General features: G+C 32.5%; 1 protein-coding gene across 1 annotated transcript in view; it reads left to right on the top strand.

The window, feature by feature from the left end:
• The window catches only part of LOC108688156 (focal adhesion kinase 1), a 43604-nt gene extending 19597 nt beyond the window's left edge, over positions 1-24007 (top strand). Inside the window, exons 2-23 of the mRNA XM_018194303.1 lie at positions 7546-7691; positions 15886-16061; positions 16160-16291; positions 16377-16526; positions 16645-16833; positions 16999-17079; positions 17213-17435; positions 17616-17651; positions 17765-17899; positions 18058-18240; positions 18334-18550; positions 18632-18822; positions 18915-19119; positions 19198-19277; positions 19377-21283; positions 21961-22104; positions 22341-22490; positions 22548-22647; positions 22752-22983; positions 23066-23357; positions 23450-23792; positions 23872-24007. Coding sequence (XP_018049792.1) covers positions 7546-7691; positions 15886-16061; positions 16160-16291; positions 16377-16526; positions 16645-16833; positions 16999-17079; positions 17213-17435; positions 17616-17651; positions 17765-17899; positions 18058-18240; positions 18334-18550; positions 18632-18822; positions 18915-19119; positions 19198-19277; positions 19377-21283; positions 21961-22104; positions 22341-22490; positions 22548-22647; positions 22752-22983; positions 23066-23357; positions 23450-23770 — 5290 coding nt within the window. The 3' untranslated portion in view covers positions 23771-23792; positions 23872-24007. The remainder of the gene's footprint in view (positions 1-7545; positions 7692-15885; positions 16062-16159; positions 16292-16376; positions 16527-16644; positions 16834-16998; positions 17080-17212; positions 17436-17615; positions 17652-17764; positions 17900-18057; positions 18241-18333; positions 18551-18631; positions 18823-18914; positions 19120-19197; positions 19278-19376; positions 21284-21960; positions 22105-22340; positions 22491-22547; positions 22648-22751; positions 22984-23065; positions 23358-23449; positions 23793-23871) is intronic.
• Positions 24008-24210: the final 203 nt, after the last annotated feature.

Here is a 24210-nt window from a genome sequence, read left to right as displayed (position 1 = left end):
AATTAATTTATTGTTTCAAATATAATACATTTATTAATTACAACATTATGCATCGCATATTTTACAATTTTTGAAAATATACGGTATCGATGGAATTCGAATCTATGACTTCTGAAGTGGTAATCTAACACGATGTGAGCTATAATCGCACGTTCACTAAAATAAATATTTACATAATTATATTGAATTTTTTCGATCTTAGCATAATCGTGGATTAAACATCGCAAAGTCATTATTAAAAATATTGTTCGTATTGAATTTCTAAAATTTTGTATACAAAAGAAGATTATTCTGTACTTATTAACATTTCTATAGGATTTATTATCTGGATTTAAATTTTTATCATCTACATATGCGTAATAGACACAATAAGTAATTACAATAAAAAATATATTAGACAATCCGCTATAAATTTCAATAAAATACAATAAAATAAGGAACTTCTGCCATTTCTATCATTTCAATAAACGAACTTTAAAAAATGTAAACAGTAAACCTTTATTATTCTTTTATTATCATTTCATGAAACGTTTCGACCATACTAAGTCTTTATCAACCATATTTATAAATAAAATAAAAACTCTTAACAATAATTTATATGAACATATTAAAAACTTAGAAATTAATTTCGGTAATAGTATAAAAAATGTATGAATCGGATCATCTCATCTACAATCACAATATGTGTTACAAATTCAATCAAGTTACTGAAGTCAAATTATAAAAACGTATATAAACCGAAGAATTGGTTTAGATCTACAATTTATATACGTTTTTATAATTTCAGTATTTTTGGACTTGTTTTGATAACAATTCTTTTTCGTTTTCTAATAGTTTATTTTCTAGGTTCGTTTAATAACAATAATAATTCTAAAATAAACATTAAACCATCTTCTTTTTCTATTTCAAATGAACAATCAGCACTGTTTTCTATTAGGAATAAATGGTTTATTAATTTGTCAAAAATTATTATTCCGATTGAAATACAATGCCTTTTATAGCTTCGCAATTTTTGTTTACCTTCATTTAACTTGAAGAAAAATTGTTTTGAATTTATCAAGTCCATTGAAAATAATGTAAAAAGTCTAAGCAATACTTGCATGTTAGACTTGAGAAATCGCGCAATCTCTGTTATACAGAAAATAACTTTCACGAAACTGGCTAACTATTTTATCAATAAAAGACTAATTTCTTTACTCAAAATGACTAAGAATATCATCAAAAAGAATCCAAAAATTTTATTTATGAAAGCACTGACAAAAGTAATGTTACTGTAGCAATTGACCAAGATGAATATAAACAAAAAATGTTTAATATGTTAGAAGATAGTAGCACGTACACAGTAATTAATAGGAATCCAACTAGGAAGCGTACTGAATCAGAATTTTATTGACGAAATGGAAGAATTGTGATTATATAGATTCGAAAATGTACAAAAAATTATATTGCAGTGATGGAATCTTTCCAGAAGTCCAGAACCTATGGCCTTCCTAAGATTCACAAAGAGAGGAGCCTTTTTAGAATTATTATTTCGTCTATTGATAATCCTCTATATTCATTGGCCTCATTTTTGTACATTATCAAAGATAATGTTCTTAAATCATATAGTCACATTGATAACAGTTTCAAATTGGTTGAAAAACTTAATGATTTCTGTTTAAATAATAATTATTCGTTGATTTCTCTTGATGCAATATCATTGTTTACCAACATTTCTTTTTATTATAGATTTGATTATAAAAAGTGTTTCAGATAGGCATTTTATTACACGTGGTTGTTGTATACCAAAAGAGGAATTTCTTAAAGCTTTACGATTAGTGTTAGAGTCTATTTTTTTACTTTTGATGAATTTACATTCAGAAATTTGGAACACCCATGAGTTCTCCATTGTCTCCCATCATTGCAGATTTGGTTATGGAAGATTTAGAAAAACAACAAAGTTTTGGAGAAATTTGAATTGAATTACCTTTTTATTTTAGATATGTAGACGATATCGCGATTGCGATTTCTAATCACTTAATTGAAGAATTTTTAGAGGTATTTAACTTTTTTCAAGGTTGCAGTTTTCTTTGGTGATCGGTTGAATTTTTTGGACATGATGATAATTAATGCGAACAGAAAATTAGAATTTAATCTTTATCATAAATTAACTTTTTCGGGAAAGTTCTCAATTTTTCTGTCTCTTTATCCTCTTTCATAAAAAAAGAGGTGTTCTTATAAACATGATGGACAGAACTTTTTTACAATCTCATCCAAAATACCGTAGAGATAATTTTAATTTTATTATTAAGACATTTTTGGATGACTACCCTATTAATTTTATTTTTGACACGATCAATTACGATTAAGATCTCTTTTAAAACGTAGGACGCTTAAACAAACAGATAAACCTAACATTGACAATAAAACAACTTCGTGATTTACATCCCATTTTTGCCTTGTATTTATGACAAATTTAAGAGCAAAATCTCATTAAAAAATCTCAATGTCAAATTGTTTTTTTTTTTTTCAGTTTGAATAAACTTGAATTATTAAAGCACAAAAAGTTCTTCCTCACGAGTCGAAGAAGAATGTGGTTTACAAGATTAATTGTAAAAATTGCAATCCTTCTTTGTGGAACAGACGAACCGTAAATTAAAGACTAGAATTAATGAACATAAAAATGACATTAATAAAAAGAGCGGTAATTAATAAAAGAGCTTGTCTGTTATTTTTGAACATTGATTACAATTTGAACATGATTACAATTTGAACATTTTGATTAAATGGACACAAAAATTTTAGATAATGAGAGATATATTGGTAAAAGATAGTGTCTGAAATGTTTAATATCAAAATGCAAGACAATAACTTAAATTTGAAGTCAGACACGGAGTTCTTGCACTATGCTTATACGAATACACTTAATAAATTTTAATTCTTTTGATTGATGTAACTATGCTTAAGCTATCTATATTATTTTTCAATTCGACGACTTCTGGCAATGTTGCTTCCTTTCTTATAATATTTATTTCTAATATTCTTTTACATAAGCTGACTCTGTTTTTAACACTGCAAACATTATGTTCTTACAAGAAATTTAATTTGATTTTATTTGTTTTTGGCAATTTTAATTTATTTAATTTATATTATTGTGCAGTTATGATGTGCAGTAAGTCTCCATAAGTTTTTGTTATTCTTTCTTTTTAGTAACTTTTAGTAACTATTCTTTTTAATGATATTATTTCTTATTCAGCTCGCACTTAGTTAATCAACTGACAGTTATACACACTTCAAATATGGTAATCTGTGAGACTTGCTTGCTGCACTCGATTTCTTTGATGTTATGAACATTGGATTGTTATTAATTATTACTATGGATTGGAAACTGCTGAGGATGACTTGAATATACAATAGCTGAAACGTTCAATTTTTATATTATGTAATAGAAATATATGTGTATATGATAATCGCATCAATTATCACCAATTATATTAAGGCTCTTAATATTCTTCTTCGTTTTTTATTCTATTTTTTATTTGTTATAATCATATTATCCACATAGAAAATTACAAATTATATTAACTTTACATACAATATGTATTTTTGGAATTCCATTGAACATGGAATTTCACATACAAAATGTGAAATATAAAGGCGAACAGACTTAGCCTCTTTGCTTTGCTCCAGTGTTGCCAGATATTTTTCGTCAGTAGCCGAATGATGTTCAAATTTCCAAAGTAACCGATTTTGAAACTGAAGCCTAAAGTAGCCAACCCAAATTTTTAATAAATTTGAACATAAAATATACATTTTTAATAATAAGATTGGAATACACTTTTTATTATACATTGGCTTGTATATATTATCACGCCCGTGCGACTGACTCGCGAAGTTGCACTCGCGAGCGCATATGCGCACTTCCGAATCGTGAAACTAAAAGAATACACGTTTCAGAAACAAAGAACAAAGAACTTTTATTAATGAACACAGAACACAGTACAGAGCAAATACGGTGAATATAGAATACGGCGACAGTTCCATCACGAAATCTGTGAACCTGACCTCACTTTTTTAATACTTGGAAAAAATAAGTAGAATTTTGATTGCTTTCCGAAGAGTTCTAGAGTTCTCTTTCAATTTTAAAAACATTTTTGTTAAAAAATGATTAAAGCGGTGAAAACACCATTTAAAGTATGGGGGGACCAACTTCATAATTCTGAAACTTTGAATGATATTATAACTTCTTTATGATTCATTTTACATAATACTTGATCCATATAGGAAAATCGATAGATTTGGGAGGAGGAACTACTAAAACTCTCAAGAAACATCGGATTTTTTTAACAAAAATTTATAGAAAAAAAGATTTTAGATTTCCAGAATTTTGTCATAAGTTCTGATAGCCTCTCAAAGAATTCTAACTACCCTTAATAATCAAATAAGACTGCAAACAAGAAAGTTTTACTATCTTGAAGTAGAGAAATTCGGAATCTGAAACTTCAAACTTCTAGAATTTTTTAGATATTGATACTAGCGCATCAGTTATTAGGTGTACAACTTTGCTTCCGCCGTTTTTTTTCCGAAATTCGAGGCTTTATTGTAAAAAACTGGTTATACATTTATGATTCAAAGTATTGTCCATCGCTGGCCACTACTTTCTCTCATCTTTCGGGTAGCGTTCGAATCCCGCGTCGAAAAAACTGGTCATCTTTTGAGGCTATCTACCGATCCAATTTTTTACTTCTTCATAAGACCGGAAGCTGGTCAGCCAGGCCGTGTGCCATTGATCGAAACAAGTGATAGTCAGAGGGAGCAACTTCTGGAGAATATGGCGGGTGGAGTAGGACTTCCCATTTCAACGTTTCCAAGTATGTCTTGACCACTTTCGCAACATGGGGTCGAGCATTGTCATGCTGCAAAATCACTTTATCGTGTCTCTCGTTGTATTGCGGCCGTTTGTCTTTCAATGCTCGGCTCAAACGCATCAATTGCGTTCGATACCGATCGCCTGTGATTGTTTCAGTCGGTTTTAACAGTTCATAATACACTACGCCGAGCTAGTCCCACCAAATACAGAGCATGACCTTGGACGTCAAAATCACCGTTCTTGAAGCGTTGAAACCACTCACGACACGTTCTTTCACTAATAGCGGCCTCACCATAAGTATTTGAGAGCATTCGATGAGCCTCAGCCGCAGATTTCTTCATATTGAAGCAAAAAATTAAAACCTCCCGCAAATGACGAGAATTTGGCTCGTAAACTGACATTTTCAATCGAGAATAACTTTATGATGCAAACACAAATCGACTAATGTTTCTATGGGGTTATGTTGACAGATGCCCAAATTTATTGTATGACGTCTATGATCTATTTATTTCGACCACCACTTACCGCTAAAGCCATCTATAGGAAAACGGCGGAAGTAAAGTTGTACCCCTAATATTAAGAATAATCGTTCTTCAGGAAGCTAACAGAACTCTTAACAGAATTATGGATTTCTAAAAAAAATTTTTTTTAATTTTTTTTGAAAAATTTTTTTCAGAAATCGAATTCTAGATCTTTTTAGACAATGGCATTTTTCAGCATCGATTATCAAGGAGATGCTAAATCGATTATCAAATTTGATCGAGGTCGATAGTACAGACTTTTTAAATTCCATATTTGATAATAGTGACATCTTTGATTCATTTCTTACATTATATTATAATTGCTTTTCATTTACATCGATTCTCAGATAATTCTCACTTGTGACATCATAACTCAGTTGAATATGTGTTTATTTTGCATTCTGACAAAAGAGATTCTGAGATTCAATTGAGTTTTTACCCATAATCTGCATAAGATCAAGATCATGTAAGTTTCGTAAACTCATTTCAAAGTAAGATTATGAACTTGTGTTGACATGTGTGTAATTTTTTACCAAAATAAGCAAGTAGAGACGTCATTAATCTGAGTATAAAATACTCAGCTCACTTTCAGTTTTACTTGTGTGTAAATGGAAAGCAATATACTAATATATCGTTCTGTCTTACTCAACGCATACATCTGTCCTTATCTAACATATACCAGCACTATCTATCACAAGACCGTGAAATTGAGATTTATTAACAGTATTTATTACTGATTAATCCGTACATTTTACGTTATTTTACGCAATTAAAAATTTGTACTTCATTAATTTTACTAAATTGTTTTTTTTGTTTCTCTGCAGACAGTGAAATGCATCGCATTTGCTCTACATGCGGTTAGAGAGGAGACACATTATTTCCACAGAAATCGTGATAAGAGTAATTCATGTGACTTATGCAATCTCGTGACAATTTGTTTCATCCTGAAATACACTCACATTTCGATCTGCGGAATGAATGTTACATCCCACGGTTACAACGAATGCAATCGTGAACTCTATCGTGCTATCACAGTAGGAGTTCGCTCTTGCGAAACCAAACGATGCTTCGAAATATTACCAGGGAAGGTCGCAAGAAATAGTGAAAAATCACATTAGAACCACAGAGATGTGTTGAGACAAATTGGATTATTGCATGTCGTTACATCCGTTACTGAGCAGTCACGATTCCCTGCTAGATGCCAATCGCGCGGATTAATAATGGTTGAAATCACGGCGTAAGCGGCAAAATCCACGCGAATAGATATTTATTATATTATTCGATAAAACAAGAATGAGACAAGGTTTTTTTTAACGTTGGATAGGAATCCGGCTTTCAAATTGTTCTATCACATTACAATTTTGAGAAATTTACGTTTGAAGTCGCAAGAAGCTATTTTTACATATTTTATGTCATATTATAACTATGACATGCTGGAGAAATTTTGTTACATTTAAAATGAAGTATATTATATTATAGAACCCTCAATCTTCAAAAGGATTTTTTAGTCTATAGTTAATAAGACATTCATAGTTAAATATAAGATCTATTATTAAAAAGTGAATTAGGTCATTAATGATTTACTAAATTATGTTTATGTCGTTCTTGTGTGTTCTTGTCGTTCATATAAGTAAAATTTTTTTATCTCACACTATATTTTCTTTTGTAATTCGAGTTTACATCGTTCTATATAAATTGCTTTTTTAGTTTAAGTTTTGAGTGAATATCCTGTGTCAAAAATTATTAGAAGCTAATATTCAATTAATCATATTGCTCTCGATCATATTTACTTAAAAGAATAACAAAGTATAAGATAATTTTAAGATCTTTTATTAAAAAAGGTGTAATGGCCATAAAAAAAAGCTAGATCTTTAGTGCTTAAATAATTCAATCTGAATTACTATATGTAGGTATAATGTACATATAGTAATTCAGATTGAATTATTTAATATAACTATGGTCGTCTAAAAATGAAAGTTGTTAGTTGTTACACTGAAAAACATGATTTCAGATCTAGCTTTTGTTGTTTTCAAAAATAAACTTTTATTACATTGATCTTTACTTAGCTTGTGTAATAAGCGGTTGTTTGGTTGTTATGAAATAATATATAATTTACGTGCAAGAGCTTTCATTAAAATCGATCGATCCTTTTATTTTTTTCTGTTCTCCGTATAGCCATGAGGGGATGAGTACTGGAGCAGGAGATGGAGGTGCAGGCAGTGTAGGAGGTGTTCAGAACAGCGGCGGTGGCAGGAACACCCCGCCGCATGGCTCGCCTACCCCCATGGATAAGGCGACTTTAAAAGTCCATCTTCCCAACGGTAAGTTATTTCATCATCTCATTAAAGAATTCATTGTATTAAGCGAGAAAATAGAAGAACCAATTGACGAAACATACTTGCTTCTCATTAGAACAAATAAAATCAGTATTAAAGTAATTATTTTAAAGACCGCGATGTGAACAACACAAACAATTAAGAATAAAGGCCATCAATTCCAATCCTGTAAATCCCATCAATTCCAATACTGTGCAAAAAATAATCGAAATTATTTTTAGTCTTGAAAATTCTTTTTAGAACTATTCGTTCTCTACAAAGTACATTAAAAACATAGAATTTAATTACTTTAGGTGATAAGAAGTATTGAAAAAAGGATTTATATCTCATTCTCAAAAGGTTAAGATAGTCAAAAAGGATGTTTTATTATTTTATTGTATGCACTTTTAGTGTCCAAAAACAAAGCTCCATAATTGGTCATATCAATAACAGCTTATAAACTTCGATATTAATATGTACTAAGTAATGGTCGCAAGAACAACCCTTATGAAAGCCAAATTGGGAAATCGAAAATAAACAATTCCAATTCAATGAATCGTTCAAGTCTTTTAATAATCAATTTTTCTAATTGTGTACCTACACGAGAGGCTAAAGAAATAGGTCGTAATCTTTTCTTATTAGGTTTAGGAATAAGAATCGTATTAAATTCTTTCCATACATCAGGAAAATTACTACAAAACACCATCTGATTAAAGGAAATGAATAGGACTTCAATCGCTGAAGAGATAAAGCAGGAAAGAAATTAACATATTAATTAGATCAGGACCTGCAGCACTTTTAATTTTTAGAGAGTTTATCAATTTAATAAGTTCTTCAATTTGAAAAGTAGTAAAAATTCTTCAGTTGAAGAATATTTAAAAGATTATCAAATTTATTAAAAGACGAAGCCAAGTTGTCCATAGTAGGATCAACTATTTCATTAATGGGTAGTGAGATGAAAAATTAAGTTTTGAAAGAAATTAATCATTTTCCAGAAAGATAAACTTTAATCAATATCATTGACAAATTTTTAAAAATATTTCTTTGAGCGATAATTTTCCTGGCTTTATAAGAGGCTTGCCAATAAACAATAAGAGATTTCTTGGACGATGAAGATTTTAAAACGTCAATTTTCCTTCATTCTTTTACTGCCTCGCTACATTTACTGTTCCTGTTCTACGACTTAAGTTGAACCTTAGGGACATTAAGTTGAACTTTAGGGACATTTGGCTAATGGATTTGGATAATATTCGGAATTGGATAATATATCGAATTTAATTAAATGGTTAAAATTATCAATGCAAGTTTACAGCCAGTTTAAAAAAAAAGAATCTAAAACAATTCTGTGCTTTATAAAATAAAATATTCGTGAGTGAAAAATTTCGAGGAGTTGAATTCTTTCATAAATAAGATTGTTAAATTTAGATTTATCAAAATTTTTAAAGAATATTTTAGGTCTACTCGAATTATTTAAAGTCGTCTCTGAATTAAAAACCCCAAGTATTTCTACCAAGACAAGACAGTGATCACCGCTAAAAAGTTCATTCAAAACTGACCATTGACAAGAAAAACTCAAACTAGCCAAAATAATCATTAAATCTGAATCACTATTGTAATTGTATTAACTGAAATTCTTGTACCACTCCATCATTTAAAATTAAAAATGTGAAATTATATATAAATTCCATCAAAGATTTACCAGTATAACAGTATAATTATCTCTAGATGATCCCCAGAGATTATGTTGAATGTTTAAAATAATCTCACCCACGGAAAATCGAATCGGCAGAATATTAAACAAGTACAATAAACAAATATCTGAATCATCTTTAAACCCAAAAAGATAGAACAAATCTTGAAAAATTCTAAAAATCAAAGATTCAGTTTCACAATAGTATATAAAATACTTTATTCCTGCGAAGTACACATTGGGAAGACTGGGAGAATGATTAATTTACGGATAAAAATCACCAACGTGATGTCAGATTAAAGCACGTTACGTAATCAGCATTATCAGAACACAAGAACAAGAACAAGAATTTGAAATAAGATATCAAGTATTGTTTGATAAACTATAACAGCCAACATTATATCACATTAGGAGTGTAATTTAGTTTCGAAGGTTTTTCTCAAAAACTGATTTATTTAAATAAGATAATGAATGAATACTTTAATCAAAATATTTTCCTTTTGAATAACTTTTACCCATCTTTTTGACGAAAGGACGATGGATTCTGCGATAATAAAAAGATTCTGCTTTGGAGTTGATTCAATTTTTAACAAATTTTTACATATCTTTCTTCGAAATATTGAAAGTATGTATCCTCTAGAGCATGTTGCATTAATCGGAATAAGTGAAAATCAAATGGAGCAATGTCTGAAGAATACACGAGATGCAGTAAGATTTCCAGTTCTAATAGCTTCACTGATAATGCAACATGAGGTCGAGCTTTGACGTGAAGAATCATGATTACTTTGCATCATTTATTCGCAATTAAAAATCGTTTTTTGTCCATGCTTGTTTTAATTGTTGTCGGCAATGACTGTTGTCAGCTATGACAGTTTCGGATTTGATAGTTCATAGTATACAACATTTTAATCTCACCAAATACACAACAATACTTTTAAACCATGAATATTGTGCCTCGAAATGAACGTTGCTAGTTGGCCTGGATCAATCCATATCAATCTTTTTCGTTTGAGATTATCAAAATAAATTCATTTTTCATCCCCAGTAACAATTTGGTAACAAAAAACTCTTCTTTTTTTGTCTAGCGATCAACGAAATGCAAATATTCAATCGGTTCGCAATAGCATTTTCCGATAATTGATATGAAACCCATTTTTCTTCTTTGTGAATTTTTCCCGTAGCATGTATAATTTCGTAACTGTTGTACGATCAATATTTAATTCTCTGGCAAGTTCTGAAGTGGATTGTGCTAGATTTTCGTCCAATAATGCTTGGAAATCTGCATTTTCCAGCTTTTTTAGTTGTCTCGACCGATCTTTGTCATTAACATAACATTGAAATCATCTTTTGAATCGTCTGAACCAATATTCACATGTCTTAATTGAAACAACATAATTATCATAAGTTTCTATCAGAATTCAATGATTTTTAGCCGCCGTTTTTTAAAATAAACATAAACACGATATTTACTGCGTCTATTGTTAGAAAATGATTAAATATCATTGAGTTATAGTAAAGCATTAAGAAACAATAGCTGCGATTGAAATATCTTCGGTAACATTGACAGTGTCATCTCTTGCAAAACCCTCAAAATTAAATTACACTCCTAATAGAATGTTCACGAAACGTTGGCATTCTAAAAATTTGGATTTGGATACGGAGATAATCCGCGAAACGCATAATTTCTGAATAAGGCACTTTATTCTTGTTTGCGGCCTTTGAGTTCGACTTTTTTGTCTATCAGTTAATCGATTTGTAGTGTTTCGATATCGATAATACTATATATCTGAGTTGTTTGAAGTGAGACTAGTACTATCCGAGATCAAAATCTTCGGCCAACGAAATACTTAAAAATAATCTTTAAGAGATCTTTAAGATATCTTAAGGACCACAAAAAGTTTCACGTTTGTTAAATACATCTACGATATTCTACATATTTCTTCGCAATATTTGATCGACAAAACCAAAATGGTTGATGAGCACCACTGCAAATGACTCCCGTTTTGAATTATGAAAAAAACCTTTGACTTTACTCGATGACTTCGGAAACGAAATGCGTTTAATGCACTTCTGTATGTGTACGCGAATTTTGTTTTTTACGTCGATGGATCAGTACTTTTTCTAATAGTTCCACAAAAGTTTTGTCAACAAAATGTCCAAAATCATGATATTTATAGCACTTTTTGCTCTACGGCTTGCAGCACATAAAAAGTTCATCCTTTTTTTTTTATATATGAAGCCATTTCTCATTTCGTATGTTTTCTATTCAGATTCTAATCCCCTTATCGCAATATCCTGAGATTGACACACGAACAAATTGAACTCGTATTATCTTCGACCACCAAAATACTATTCGCCCGACTAAGAACAACATGCATTATCTTTTTTTCTGGCCGATCATCACCAATGCGTCATCCGTAATCTTGAAGTATACCTTACAAATAAATGTAAAATCGTTTTATGTAAATAATCACTAGTTTCTGACTTTTAGAGAATAAAAGATCGAATGGAGATATTTATTGGCTTTTCGTTACATAAGCACCGTATCAAAATCTTGTGAACTTGTGTCACGATGTAATCCCGTCGGATTATCCGGACTGTAAATCGACAGAATTGGAGCTCTATTAATTTTCTCTTTAATAAATTCAAATGTTTCTGATCGAACTCAAATTTCATTCTCTTTTTAAGCAATGCAATGGACTAGCAATTGTCACTAAATTTTTGATAAATTTTCTAAAATATAAGCTTAACCTGAGAAAGCTTTGCATATTGCGTATATTCTTAAGGGTGGAGAAATTCGATATGATTTGAATTTTTCGACATTGATTTCATGATCATTTGGATATACATCTTCTTGCGAAATGATGTAATCTAAGAATTCTATTTCTTCATATAAAAATCAGCATTTATCTAAGCGCTCGAGTAAGTTTTGAGTCAGAAAATGAAATACTTTATTGGCATGACATTCCAACATTAAAATTCCATAGTTCTGATCTGAGGAGTTCCCATTTCTTTTTGACGAGATGAAGAATTCTAAATATTTATAACAAGAATTTCGCTTAATAATCATTTTTAAATAATTTTTTAAAAATAACTTCTTATCGAAAATCGAAATCGAATAGTGTGCTGAGCCGCTTTAGCTTTATTTTGTAAATATCTAGAGCTAAAATTCCAGATGTGTAGAGATAAAATTTCATAAAAAAATTTCAAGAAAAAAATTAAAAATTTTTGAAAAATTAATTTTTAGATATAATAATTTCTGATTAGAGTTCCTCTAATTAGAGGCTGCTTCCTTTTAACAAAATGAAGCATTTCCTATAGTTTATAATTCTACAGTTTATAACTTTACTTAGTTTATAAGTTCTCTATAGTTTAATTATAGCTCTATTTTGTGAATATCTAGAGTTCCTGATACATAAAAAACAATTTTGACACATAACAAAATTAATAAAAAAAAATAAAAAATTTTTGAAAAAAAATTCTTTTGTACAATAATTCCCTGTCCAGAACTTTAACCAGAACTATTGGAACTTTTTAAAATTTTTAAAATTTTCGACGTCAGACTTAGAAAATTTTCGATCACCTATCAAATGTCACGTGTCTTGCAAATCGTTTTTTTAATCGCTTTATGATTTATTTTTTTGAGAGTTTCAGTAATTCTGATTAAAATTCTGGATAGTTCTCGACGAGTTCTATTAAAAAGTATGAGGTCATAAAACTATTAAATGACTATAAGGAGATATATAAGGAGATTATTTTTGCAATCAATTTTTCAAATTTTGTTTTAAGTATTATATGTTCATATTTTGTTTTAAGTATATATCTCTTTTATGTTTAGGTCTGTGTTTTAATCGCTGAAAACTCTTTGAAATAGATAAAATAACAATTAACATGTCAAAACTATTGTATAAAAGAATTTCGAATTTTTTTTATTAATTTTGTTATGTGTCAAAATTGTTTTTTATGTATCAAGAACTCTAGATATTCATAAAATAGAGTATTAAAATAGAATATTAAACTATAGAGAACTATAGAGAACTTATAAACTATAAAGTTATAAATTGTAAGATTATAAACTATAAAAAACTCTTCGTTTTGTTAAAAGGAAGCAGAAACTCTAAACAGAACTATTGTATTGAAAAATTAATTTTTCAAAAATTTTTATTTTTTTTATTTTTTGAAATTTTTTTATACATTAGAAACTCTGAACGTTCACAAAATGAAGCCGCTCAGAACTATTCGATCTTGATTTTCAATAAAAAGTTGGCAACCTATTTTTTTTAATGTTCATTAAGCATAACTCTTGTTAAGGCTTCTGAGTACTCACCTCAGCCATATTGAATCGTAACGTCATAAACGAGAAATGAGTCATAAGCGTCACGTTGATTTTTCTTGCATGCCGTTTGTAAATAAAAAGGATTTGGATGAAATGAAATAATGAGATCGCTTTAAAATACTTGTAAAAATGAAGGAAAAGTCATAAAAGGCACATAAAGTGCGTTTACTAGTTTTTACTCAATGCGCATGCGTAACCTATTTTCACTTCACAAGCCGATTTTCGATTCTTTATTGACTATCAAGGAAAATAAGGAGAATTTTCCTTCATTTTTACAAGTGTCTTAAAGTGATTTCATCATTTCATTTCATTCAAATTCTCTTTATTTACAAATGGTATGCAAGAAAAGTCAACATGTCATTTCTCGCTTTTGACATCACAATTCAATATGGCTGAAATGATTACTCAGGAGCTTAAACTAAATCTATAGAACTCTTCGTTCAAAAGGAAAGGGGAACTTTAACCAGAACTATAAAATTTCACTGTTGGATGCTAACTTCACAGACGCATTAAAGGCGATACATTTAATATTAAGTGTTCCAGTTTGTTTTGAGGATGCACTACAAATAGCTGTAGCTACTAAAAACATTTTGAAATTGAGTGTCATTTCAAATCTTCTATATTTCTAAAAATAATTTAACATAAGTTCTATGCATTTGTAAACATAATTGTACATTTTTTAGTGCGATTGAAAATGAAACGTGATAAAAAACGTTTTCGTTATCTATTATCTGCTTTGATTCGAAGAAAACAGCTACCGAAGCTCACCGATCATCTCAGAAACTTATTCTAAGTCCGCTCCATCAGTTAAAACGTGTGAATACTGGTATCGACGATTTAAAAATAGTGATTTTGAAAAACAAAGAACGTTTAGGTCAACCAAAAAATGCTCGAAAATGCCGAATTACAGGCATTATTGGATAAAAATTCAACTCAAATGCTTAAAGAATTAGCTGAAGCATTAAATGTTGATAAATTGATCATTTCTTACTGTTTACACGCAATGGGAAAGTTTCAAAAAGAAAGCATGGGTTTTCCACACGAATTGACTATTCAAAATCGTTTAACCATTTGCATTTCATTGCTTTCTCGTCACAAAAAAGAAGCAGTTTTTTGTATCAAATAGTAAATGGCGATGAAAAATAGAGCTATGAGCTAATCTTAAGCGTAAAAAATCATGAATAAATCTAGGCCAACCGTCAATATCGATGCCAAGACGCAACATCCACTAAAGTAAGGTTTTGTTATACATTTAGTGTGATGAAAGGCATCGTGTAAGCTGCTGAAACCAAATGAAACAATCATTGCTGAGCGTTATCAACAACAATTAATCGATTTGAATTGTGTGTTTGTTGAATGTTTTGAACCAGAAACGTTCAATAAGTGATTTTTACACGATAATGCTCAATCACACGTTGAAAAAAACAGTTAAAAATATTTTAGTGCAATTATTTCAGTGGGTAATTTTATCACTTGCCGCGTATTCACCAGACTGTGCTCTTTCGGATTATTACTTATTTCGATCGATGCAGCATGGCCTTGCTGACCTAGTACTTCAAAACATATGATGAAATAAAAAAATAGCTCACTGAATATATATATTCGGATAGCTTCGAAGGAACATTTTTTTTATCGCAGAATCCATTTATTGCCAGAAAAGTAGAAAAAAGTTGTAGCTAGCGATGGAAAATATATTTTGAATGAAATATAATTTAACATCTTCCTAAAATAAACGTGTTTTTTTTTAAATTCCTCAAAACTAACTGGAATACCTAATACTATCTTCAGATACGTGATAAAATCCGTCCTTAAGATTAAATAATGAAAAATAACTTTTTTTTTTGCAACTTATTTATTTCTCCTCGATTACCGGTAATTGTCTCTGACCATAATCTTGTTCAAGACTCCTTAGTTAACATAAGCTCGTTTTTCTTTTTCTTTACTAATTCTAGACGCGTACTTCAAAGGATGTATAATTCTTTCCAGGATGTATAATTCTCCGGGATAGCAAATCGCTTATAATTTCAGTTTTTATTGATTAATTTCCTTTTTTAACGAGATGAGTAAGAATAAATCTACTCATTATAAATATCATTAAAATCAAAACATGTATATCCTAAGAAGAAAAAAGACAAAAAGCTTTATTAATATTGTTTTTCAATATTGCAATTCAGGTGGCTTCAACGTCGTCAAATTCGGTGATGCGATCGATGTTAGAGGTATCATCTCTTTGGTAACTAGTCGATTAGCTGTTGGTACTAGACATTATCGAAATCTGTATGCAATGAGACTGCATCATCCCGGATCCGGAGAGAGTTATTGGTTGCATCAGGATACAACAATGTATCAGGTATAAATTGATTATATGAGTCATGTATCTGGCACATATTCTGTTATATTCTGATACATTCTATTTCTTTCAATTTTCTCAATGTATCTATCGTTCAGGTACAAGAAAAGTATGAACGAAAGCATCCACATTGCGAATGGAGGTACGAGCTCCGAGTACGTTATCTTCCTCAGAATTTAAATGATCTCTATGAGAAGGATAAAGTCACGTTTTACTATTATTACGATCAGGTACGATGATACGTCAATGAGCAATTTAGCAAAATGTTTAACGTTTTAAAAATAAATGACAAATTGCATTTATCTATATACTTAGGTACGAAACGATTACCTGCTTGCTAACCATTCCACACTGGATCAGGATGTCGCGGTTCAGCTCTGTTGCCTAGAGATTCGTTATTTTTTCAAGGATATGCCACAAATTGCTTTGGACAAGAAGAGCAATCTGGAATACTTAGAGCGTGAGGTAATTTTTTGAAACAACAAATCTTGCCTATTGGATTCCACTTGCATATTCACATCAATTCATCCCTTTCACTGTACAAAATATACGAAACGAATAGTAATCTATATTCTGTCCACAGGTCGGTTTACACAAATTTTTGCCGCGCTCCGTGCTGAATGGGATGAAACCGAAAGCGCTCCGAAAACTAATACAGCAACACTTTAAAAAAGTCGCAGCGTTATCCGAATTGGAGTGCATGTTCAAATTTTTTGATCTTTTACGGGCGCACTATCGATTTGATCAAGAAAGATTTATATGCGCATTAGGGGTAAGTAATGACATATCGAGACATAGCGTATATTCTCTGATACAAATGAAAAAGTTGTTAAACGATAAAAGTGTAAAGAATTCATGCCCATTTGTAGAATTTATTCACTTTATGTATTAATCACATCCAACATCGCTCGTACAACTTCTGTTCTACAACTTACAGTCAAGCTGGTCAATACCTGTAGAACTAGTCATTGGACCGGACTTGGGTATATCTTACATGGCTCATCGAGGCGGAACAGTGGTACGTTATATGTTTTATATTATACACGTATACTTGTTACACATATTTTATGTAATATATATTCTATACAATTTTGAAAATAAAAGTAGCATAATTCTATGACGAATTTTTCGGAGTAAAATTTCGATTACAGCCAACTAGGATGGCAGAATTTTCACAAATACAATCCATCCAAACGTTAGTGTCGGATTGCAAAGAACACGCGAAGGCATGCATTAAATTGAGAGTCGCAGGCGCCGCGGAGACTCTCAGTATTACTTGTTCCAGTCTAGATCAAGCGGAAAGCCTCGCGGATTTGATTGATGGCTATTGTAGATTGGTCACAGGCAGTAATACTTCATTGTGGAATAGAAAAGGTAAAAATAAAAATGTCATTGTTGCAAAAATCTAGTAAATATCTTTAACTTTTTTAATACTATTAAGAAAAGATTTACGCATAGTATCTCTAAACCATTTTTAATTTATTTTAAATTATATACTTGTTCTATTAACGTTAATAAAATATATTAAGTTTCTTTTTATTCTATATTTGCAAGCTGGATCATGGAAGAATTATCCTTGTCCATGCAAAGGTAAAACGAACCAGAAAGGGATTGTTTTATATTGTTTCTGTATATATTTCTGTTTTATAAAAACGAGATAATATTTTATTTACACGCGTATAAAAATATGATTTTATTTATAGATGCACAGCCGCCAAAATATAGACAGGATGGTGCTAGCAGTCCAACGGAGAAAAACTCGAGTAAAACTGGAACAATCTTGTCCGAAGATTATGCGGAGATTGTTGACGAAGAAGGAGATTATTCGACGCCAGCTAGTAAGTATTATACGTCTTCATTATTTTAATGTAAGCTAAAATCGAGAATGACTAAAAATGTAATTAAATATTTTTTATTAACTGTATTTTTTTTATATTTTGAAATACGTGAGAGATGTTTAAATGATTAATTTTTTTTTTATTAATTTTCTTTGCAGCTCGAGACTATGAGATAGTTCGAAACCAAGTAGAATTAGGTGAAATCATAGGGGAAGGACAATTTGGTAATGTTCATAAGGGATCATATAAAGGAAGAGATGATCAAACCGTCGCTGTTGCCGTCAAGACTTGTAAGGTTGATGCGGATCTTGCCACTGCTGAGAAATTCCTCGAAGAAGCTTGTATGGAAATTCAATACAATAAATTATATATTCAATTATAATAAAATAAAGTATATAAGCATGTGTTTTCGAAATAATAAATTCAAATTTTAGATATTATGCAGCAGTTCGAGCATCCACATATTATCAGATTGATCGGAGTTTGTTCAGAAGCACCGATTTGGCTTATAATGGAATTAGCCAGACTCGGAGAAATGCGTGCTTATCTCCAGTCTAATAAACATCGTCTGGACCTTGCCACACTTCTATTGTATACTTTCCAATTGAGCACTGCCCTTTCATATCTCGAAAGCAAGAAATTTGTGCACAGGTATTTACTAACAAATACAATCTATTTATTATTCGAATATCACAGTTTATTATATTCTTGTAATTAATCATTTTATTGCAGAGATATCGCTGCAAGAAACGTGCTAGTTTCATCGCATAGTTGCGTTAAATTGGCGGATTTTGGCCTTAGTAGATGGGTCGAAGATCAGAGTTATTATACCGCGAGCAAATGTAAACTACCAATTAAATGGATGGCGCCGGAAAGTATAAATTTCCGAAGATTTACTACTTCATCCGATGTTTGGATGTTCGGTTTGTTTTTTTTTTCCAAAGCTAATCATGTTCTATAATATAAAAATTGCTCTCTTAGAAGACACGTTAATGAAACTTGATTGTTATTCTAGGTGTATGTATATGGGAAATTTTGATGCTAGGCGTAAAACCATTCCAAGGCGTGAAAAATAACGAAGTAATACGCAAATTGGAGAACGGAGAGAGACTCGCACTTCCCAATCATTGCCCGCCACGATTATATTCTTTAATGTCTCAATGTTGGAGCTATGAACCTAGTAAGAGACCGACGTTTAAAGAAATTAGAGAAACTTTACAGTGAGTATTTAAAAAGTGTTTGTCAAACTGTAAATATTTTTTTTAAGTTATATTATATGCTCTTTTAAATCGTTATAGTGAGATTTTGCTAGAAGAGAAACATCAGCAGCAAGAAACGATGAGACGAGAAAATAGAAGAGTTCAAGCCATGTCTTGGGGTATATAGAAAGTTATCTATAATAATTATATGGCTCTATTTTTTAATGAAATGTGTACATCTGATATCGACTATATCTATCAAATAATTCGTTTTATAGGTGCAGATGATGTGCCGCCACCGAAACCCTCCCGACAACCGCAAAATACGACGGAGCAGTCGCAATTAGCGGCACCATCCACGTACATCGTAGCGCAAAGTCCCGAGGTTCTTACGCAACTTCTCAAGGACAATCAAGCCAGAGGGGTATGTCCCTCCGTGTACACGACACCCGCATCTCCCTTCAACACCCTGGCGGTCCAATTTCAGGATGAGGATCAAGTTCTAACAACCGCCGTTGTGTCCGACTTACCCTTCTTTGACCCCGTGCTTTCTGAACCGCCATCCATCACAACTCAGTCGGGTGATTCCACCCTGTCTGACATCAACTTAGACTCCCTTGATTCCTCGGATAATACTCCCCTCATGTCGAGCCTGAGCATTTCAGACACGGCAGTGCAGACGCAGTCGCCCGCCGCCAACCGAAAGCAGCAGAAGGTTAAAGAGATGCAAAACTTGTATGCGGTTAGCTCGAAGGTGGTTGGTAGCATCACGGGGGACCTGTACTCCCCCGTGCAGAAATTCTCCGTGTCCAGCACTGTTCCGTCGCCACCCGCGACCGCGTCGGTCGTGTCAGCCGCGGTCGCGGGCAACACCTGTGGCGAGATATATGGACCGGTCACTAGTTTCACCCAGAGCTCAGCTATCGTTGGTAATCTCAGTCAAAGCGCTGGTTTAGGTGGTAATTACAATGAGGATTTCGGGAATTTCGATCCTAGTAGTGTGGGCAGCAGTATTATAATACCGAATAGTAGCAGCCAGGCGCAGTTTGTTGCGAGTGGTTCGCATGCTCTCAATCAGTCAATTAATTATGGTAACTTCATAACTAATAATAACATGAACCAAGTATTTGGTGGCGGTCAATCTACGAATCAGAATGTTAGCGGTGTGCAGAGTGTTGGCGATAGTATTAATAGTGGCGGTGGTGGTAGTAGTGGCGTTGTTTACTCTCGTAATATTAGCTTGGCGAATATAGGTAGTTCCACATCAAATTCGGAATGTTTGTATGGTCCGGTACTTAAGTTCCGCGCACAAAACGCCCAACCACAGTTGGCCGTAGCTGCAACCATGACCGCGACTGAATTGAAACCCGTCGGTACGGTAGGACATTACGGTCAAGCCGGAAGAAGTAATCTAGTAGTGCAGAATCTACAGTCGCAGCCAATATATTCACAGAATTATCCGCAACAGATCTATTCGAATATCGCTCAAACGGGTCAACAGTCCATGTATCTGCTGCAAATGCCTCACATGCAGAATATCACACGGCAGAATGTCGTTTCCCAGGCGATGTCTTACGCGATGCACACAAACCAGCAGTCTCAGTTAAGCGGTGCCAGTCCTATTTACACAGCCCATGCTACGTCCGTATCGGTAGTCCAAGCGCAGAAGGTGCACATGCCAAATTATATCCACCAAGTTCAGTCCGGAATTAGTTGTCAGCCAGTGACTTGTCAAGTAACCGGCACGAATCATTCAGCGAACATTGGAATAATGCAAGCTTCCTCTGTTCCATCACACTCTATTACGCCATCCTTGGCGACTCAGCAGAACATCCATTCAATTCCATCCGCGTACATGGTAGATCAACAGCAATCAAGTTTTCTCGGTCCAGTTGATTATCAAGTGCATGCTAACATCGGCAATGTAATAACAAGTCTGACCGGTGCGCATCAGCAACAAATAGCGCAATCTCAGATGGCTAGCGGCGTAGCGAAAGCGGCAAATATATCGCAAGTCGTGACGGGCGTCGCCAAAATCACCACCTTCGTGACACCACAAAAGCAAGATGAACAGTTGACAAGCTCGACCGATGGCACTCTCTCTGGCTCTTTGATTTCTTCTGCTGTCAGCGACAGCACCGTGTCGTCTAGCAGCTCGATGACAGAGGAGGCACAACAAGATCAGGTTTGACTATGACCGCCTCCTAGGAATGTGACAAACACGTCTTCTGTATTTTTACCACGTCACAATCTTGTTTTAGTTTTTCTATCTGGTCCGCAACACTTGTATCACATTACACCTTAGATATATACACGCACGCACACGCACGCACGCGCGCACGCACACACACACACACACACACACACACACACACACACACACACACACACACACGCGCGCGCGCGCGCGCGCGCGCGCACGCACGCATCAAATGTACATTAATATTACGTGCTTCTTTGGTGTATGCAAGATACGTACGCACTGGCTCGCAAATGATTCTTCTACTTTGTCACAATGTGATCAGAGAAACTTATTTTTTAGCAGAAATCTTGACTTGCTGCTCAATAGGTTAATAATTTTTGCATGAGAATGGATGTCACTGATTATTACAATAATCATTTAAATACTGCATGTACATAGCGAGTACGCGAATGCACCTTTGTTTTAAATTTATTTTATATCAAGAAATATGCGTCTCTTTAATTTTTCCTGTACATACGTTTATTTTATATTATCAAGAAAGGATTGCAACATAAATAGTCGAAATTATCCCATTTTTGTAATATTAGAAAAGAACTTATAAATGTCAGATTAAAAAATGTCAACTTTTAACGTAATATCATTTTTACTATGTGTTTTAGAGGAACGTCCATTCACAATTATTCGATAACCTAACTGACAATTTCAATAGCGGTATTGATGACGAACAAAAATTATTGGAGCAACGATTATTGGAACAACAACGACAGTCTGAAGAAGATAGTCGGTGGCTCGCAAGAGAAGAAGTATGTTAAAAAAAGATTCCGTTTCAAATCAAAACCGAATTAGCATGCAATTTATAAAAACTGAAAGATATATTTACAATTATATATAAATATTATTAAGTATGAAGATTTACTTTGACCAAAAATAGGATCTCAGTCTAACTTCTTCTTGCAAATGTTTTTTTAAAGTTTATTGTTAATTTCTTGTTGAAATGTTCTAATTTTCATTTCTTCTCTTTCATTTTTTCTCTTGATAGAAACGCTTATCGATTGCTACGAGTGGTGATGAAAGTGCTAGTCCCACGATTCCACGATCAGTTACTCAATCACCGAGCCACGAACCGCATTCTGCCTATACTGGCTCTCTTGGTTCGGACAAGAATTCCGATAAAGTCATTGTAGTAAAGGTAAATTACACATAATGATTTTATCAATGCAACGTATTCATTAATTATTTTTTATAGAAAATGGAACCTACACCTACAGCAGATTTAGACAGAACTAACGATAAAGTATACGACTGCACAACAAGTGTTGTTCGTGCAGTTATGTCATTATCGCAAGGTAAGGATGCAAATCGAAAAAATAAATAATGACTAACACATACAGTAGCTAAATAATATTGTCGAAAGAATTGTAATATACAAAACAGAAAATGTGAATTGCAGGTGTTCAACAGAGTAAGGCTGATCAGTATTTAGAATTAGTACGTAGAGTAGGTATCGAATTAAGAGCATTATTATCCTCTGTGGATGTTTTGGTAGAAATTTTGCCAATATCCGCGCATCGTGAAGTAGAAATGGCGCATAAGGTATTAAGTAAAGATATGGCAGAACTTGTGTCTGCTATGAAACTGGCACAAAGTTACAGTGCCACTACATTGGATGCTGAATATCGGAAGTAATTATTATTTTGGGATTATCTCAAGAAATTGATACAAAACATTGAGAATCATCGATAAACATTACTATTCTTCTTTTAGAGGAATGCTTTCTGCAGCTCATATCTTAGCCATGGATGCAAAGAATCTTTTAGACGTAATCGATTCCATCCGTATTCGTTATCCATATGTAGATAGTCAGATTTGCCAAAGGCAGAGCAATGTTGACAGAACACGAGAATCCACACCCGAGAATCGCATTCGTTCGAGTCAATCAGGCGAACAATTTCTGAGAAGAAGTCAATCATCCGAACGACAAGGAACGACCTTCAGACAAAGCCAAAGTGGTGATTTATTACACAGAATGGGTCAATCTGTAGATCGATCTTTGCCGGTAATTAAATTTTTCATTAAAATTATTATAATTTTTCAATAAGATTAGTAACAAATGACGAAATAAAACTAAAATGAGAAATATCTGCTTAGGGAAGTCAATCTGATTTCAATTCCGGCAACAGCTTAGAAAGAAGACACAATACAGTTACCAATAGCCTTGAACGTAACTCAACAGCGAGAAGACAAATTACTACTAACAGTTTAGAAAGAAAAAGACCCTCATTAGCATGTAATGTAGGGCCTATGAATAATTCTGTTAATTGTTTGTCTATGGTGCCAGTCACTTACAATTTGGTTCAGACTAATCCCATCATACAACCAAGTCAATCGATTACAACGGATGTTAATCAACAGACAGTGTTTACGACCAACAGTAAGGTTACAAGTGAGACTTCGATAAATGACAGCTAACAACGAGATGTCTTGAATTAAGGTAAATGATAATGAAATGTATTTCTTCATAAACGAGACGATTATTTAGATGATTATTAATTTTAAATAATTGATTCCAGGACTTTGAATCATTGCTTGCAATTAGTATGTATATAAGTAGACGATATACTACCAAGTTACCCGTGTGTACACATCTACACTTCAATATTTTAACAACGGGAAATCTAGGATACGTTCCATTTAACATTCGCAACACTCTTGTACATCATTTCATCCTTGTTTAACATTTAATAAGAAAGATGAAATAATATTCGCGAGTGTTATGAATTCCAAGTGAAATGCACGCCTAGTATTTGTGCTTTTTAGCTCTTTTTAACATTTATTATAAAAATATTGACATTTTATCTAAGCGTACTTATAGATAGGATAATATTCGTTAATTATAAGAGTAGGAAGTT

The sequence above is a fragment of the Atta colombica genome, unplaced genomic scaffold (genome assembly GCF_001594045.1).
Source record: "Atta colombica isolate Treedump-2 unplaced genomic scaffold, Acol1.0 scaffold103, whole genome shotgun sequence".
NCBI lineage: Eukaryota > Metazoa > Arthropoda > Insecta > Hymenoptera > Formicidae > Atta > Atta colombica.
This window is presented reverse-complemented; position numbering and strand designations above follow the sequence as displayed.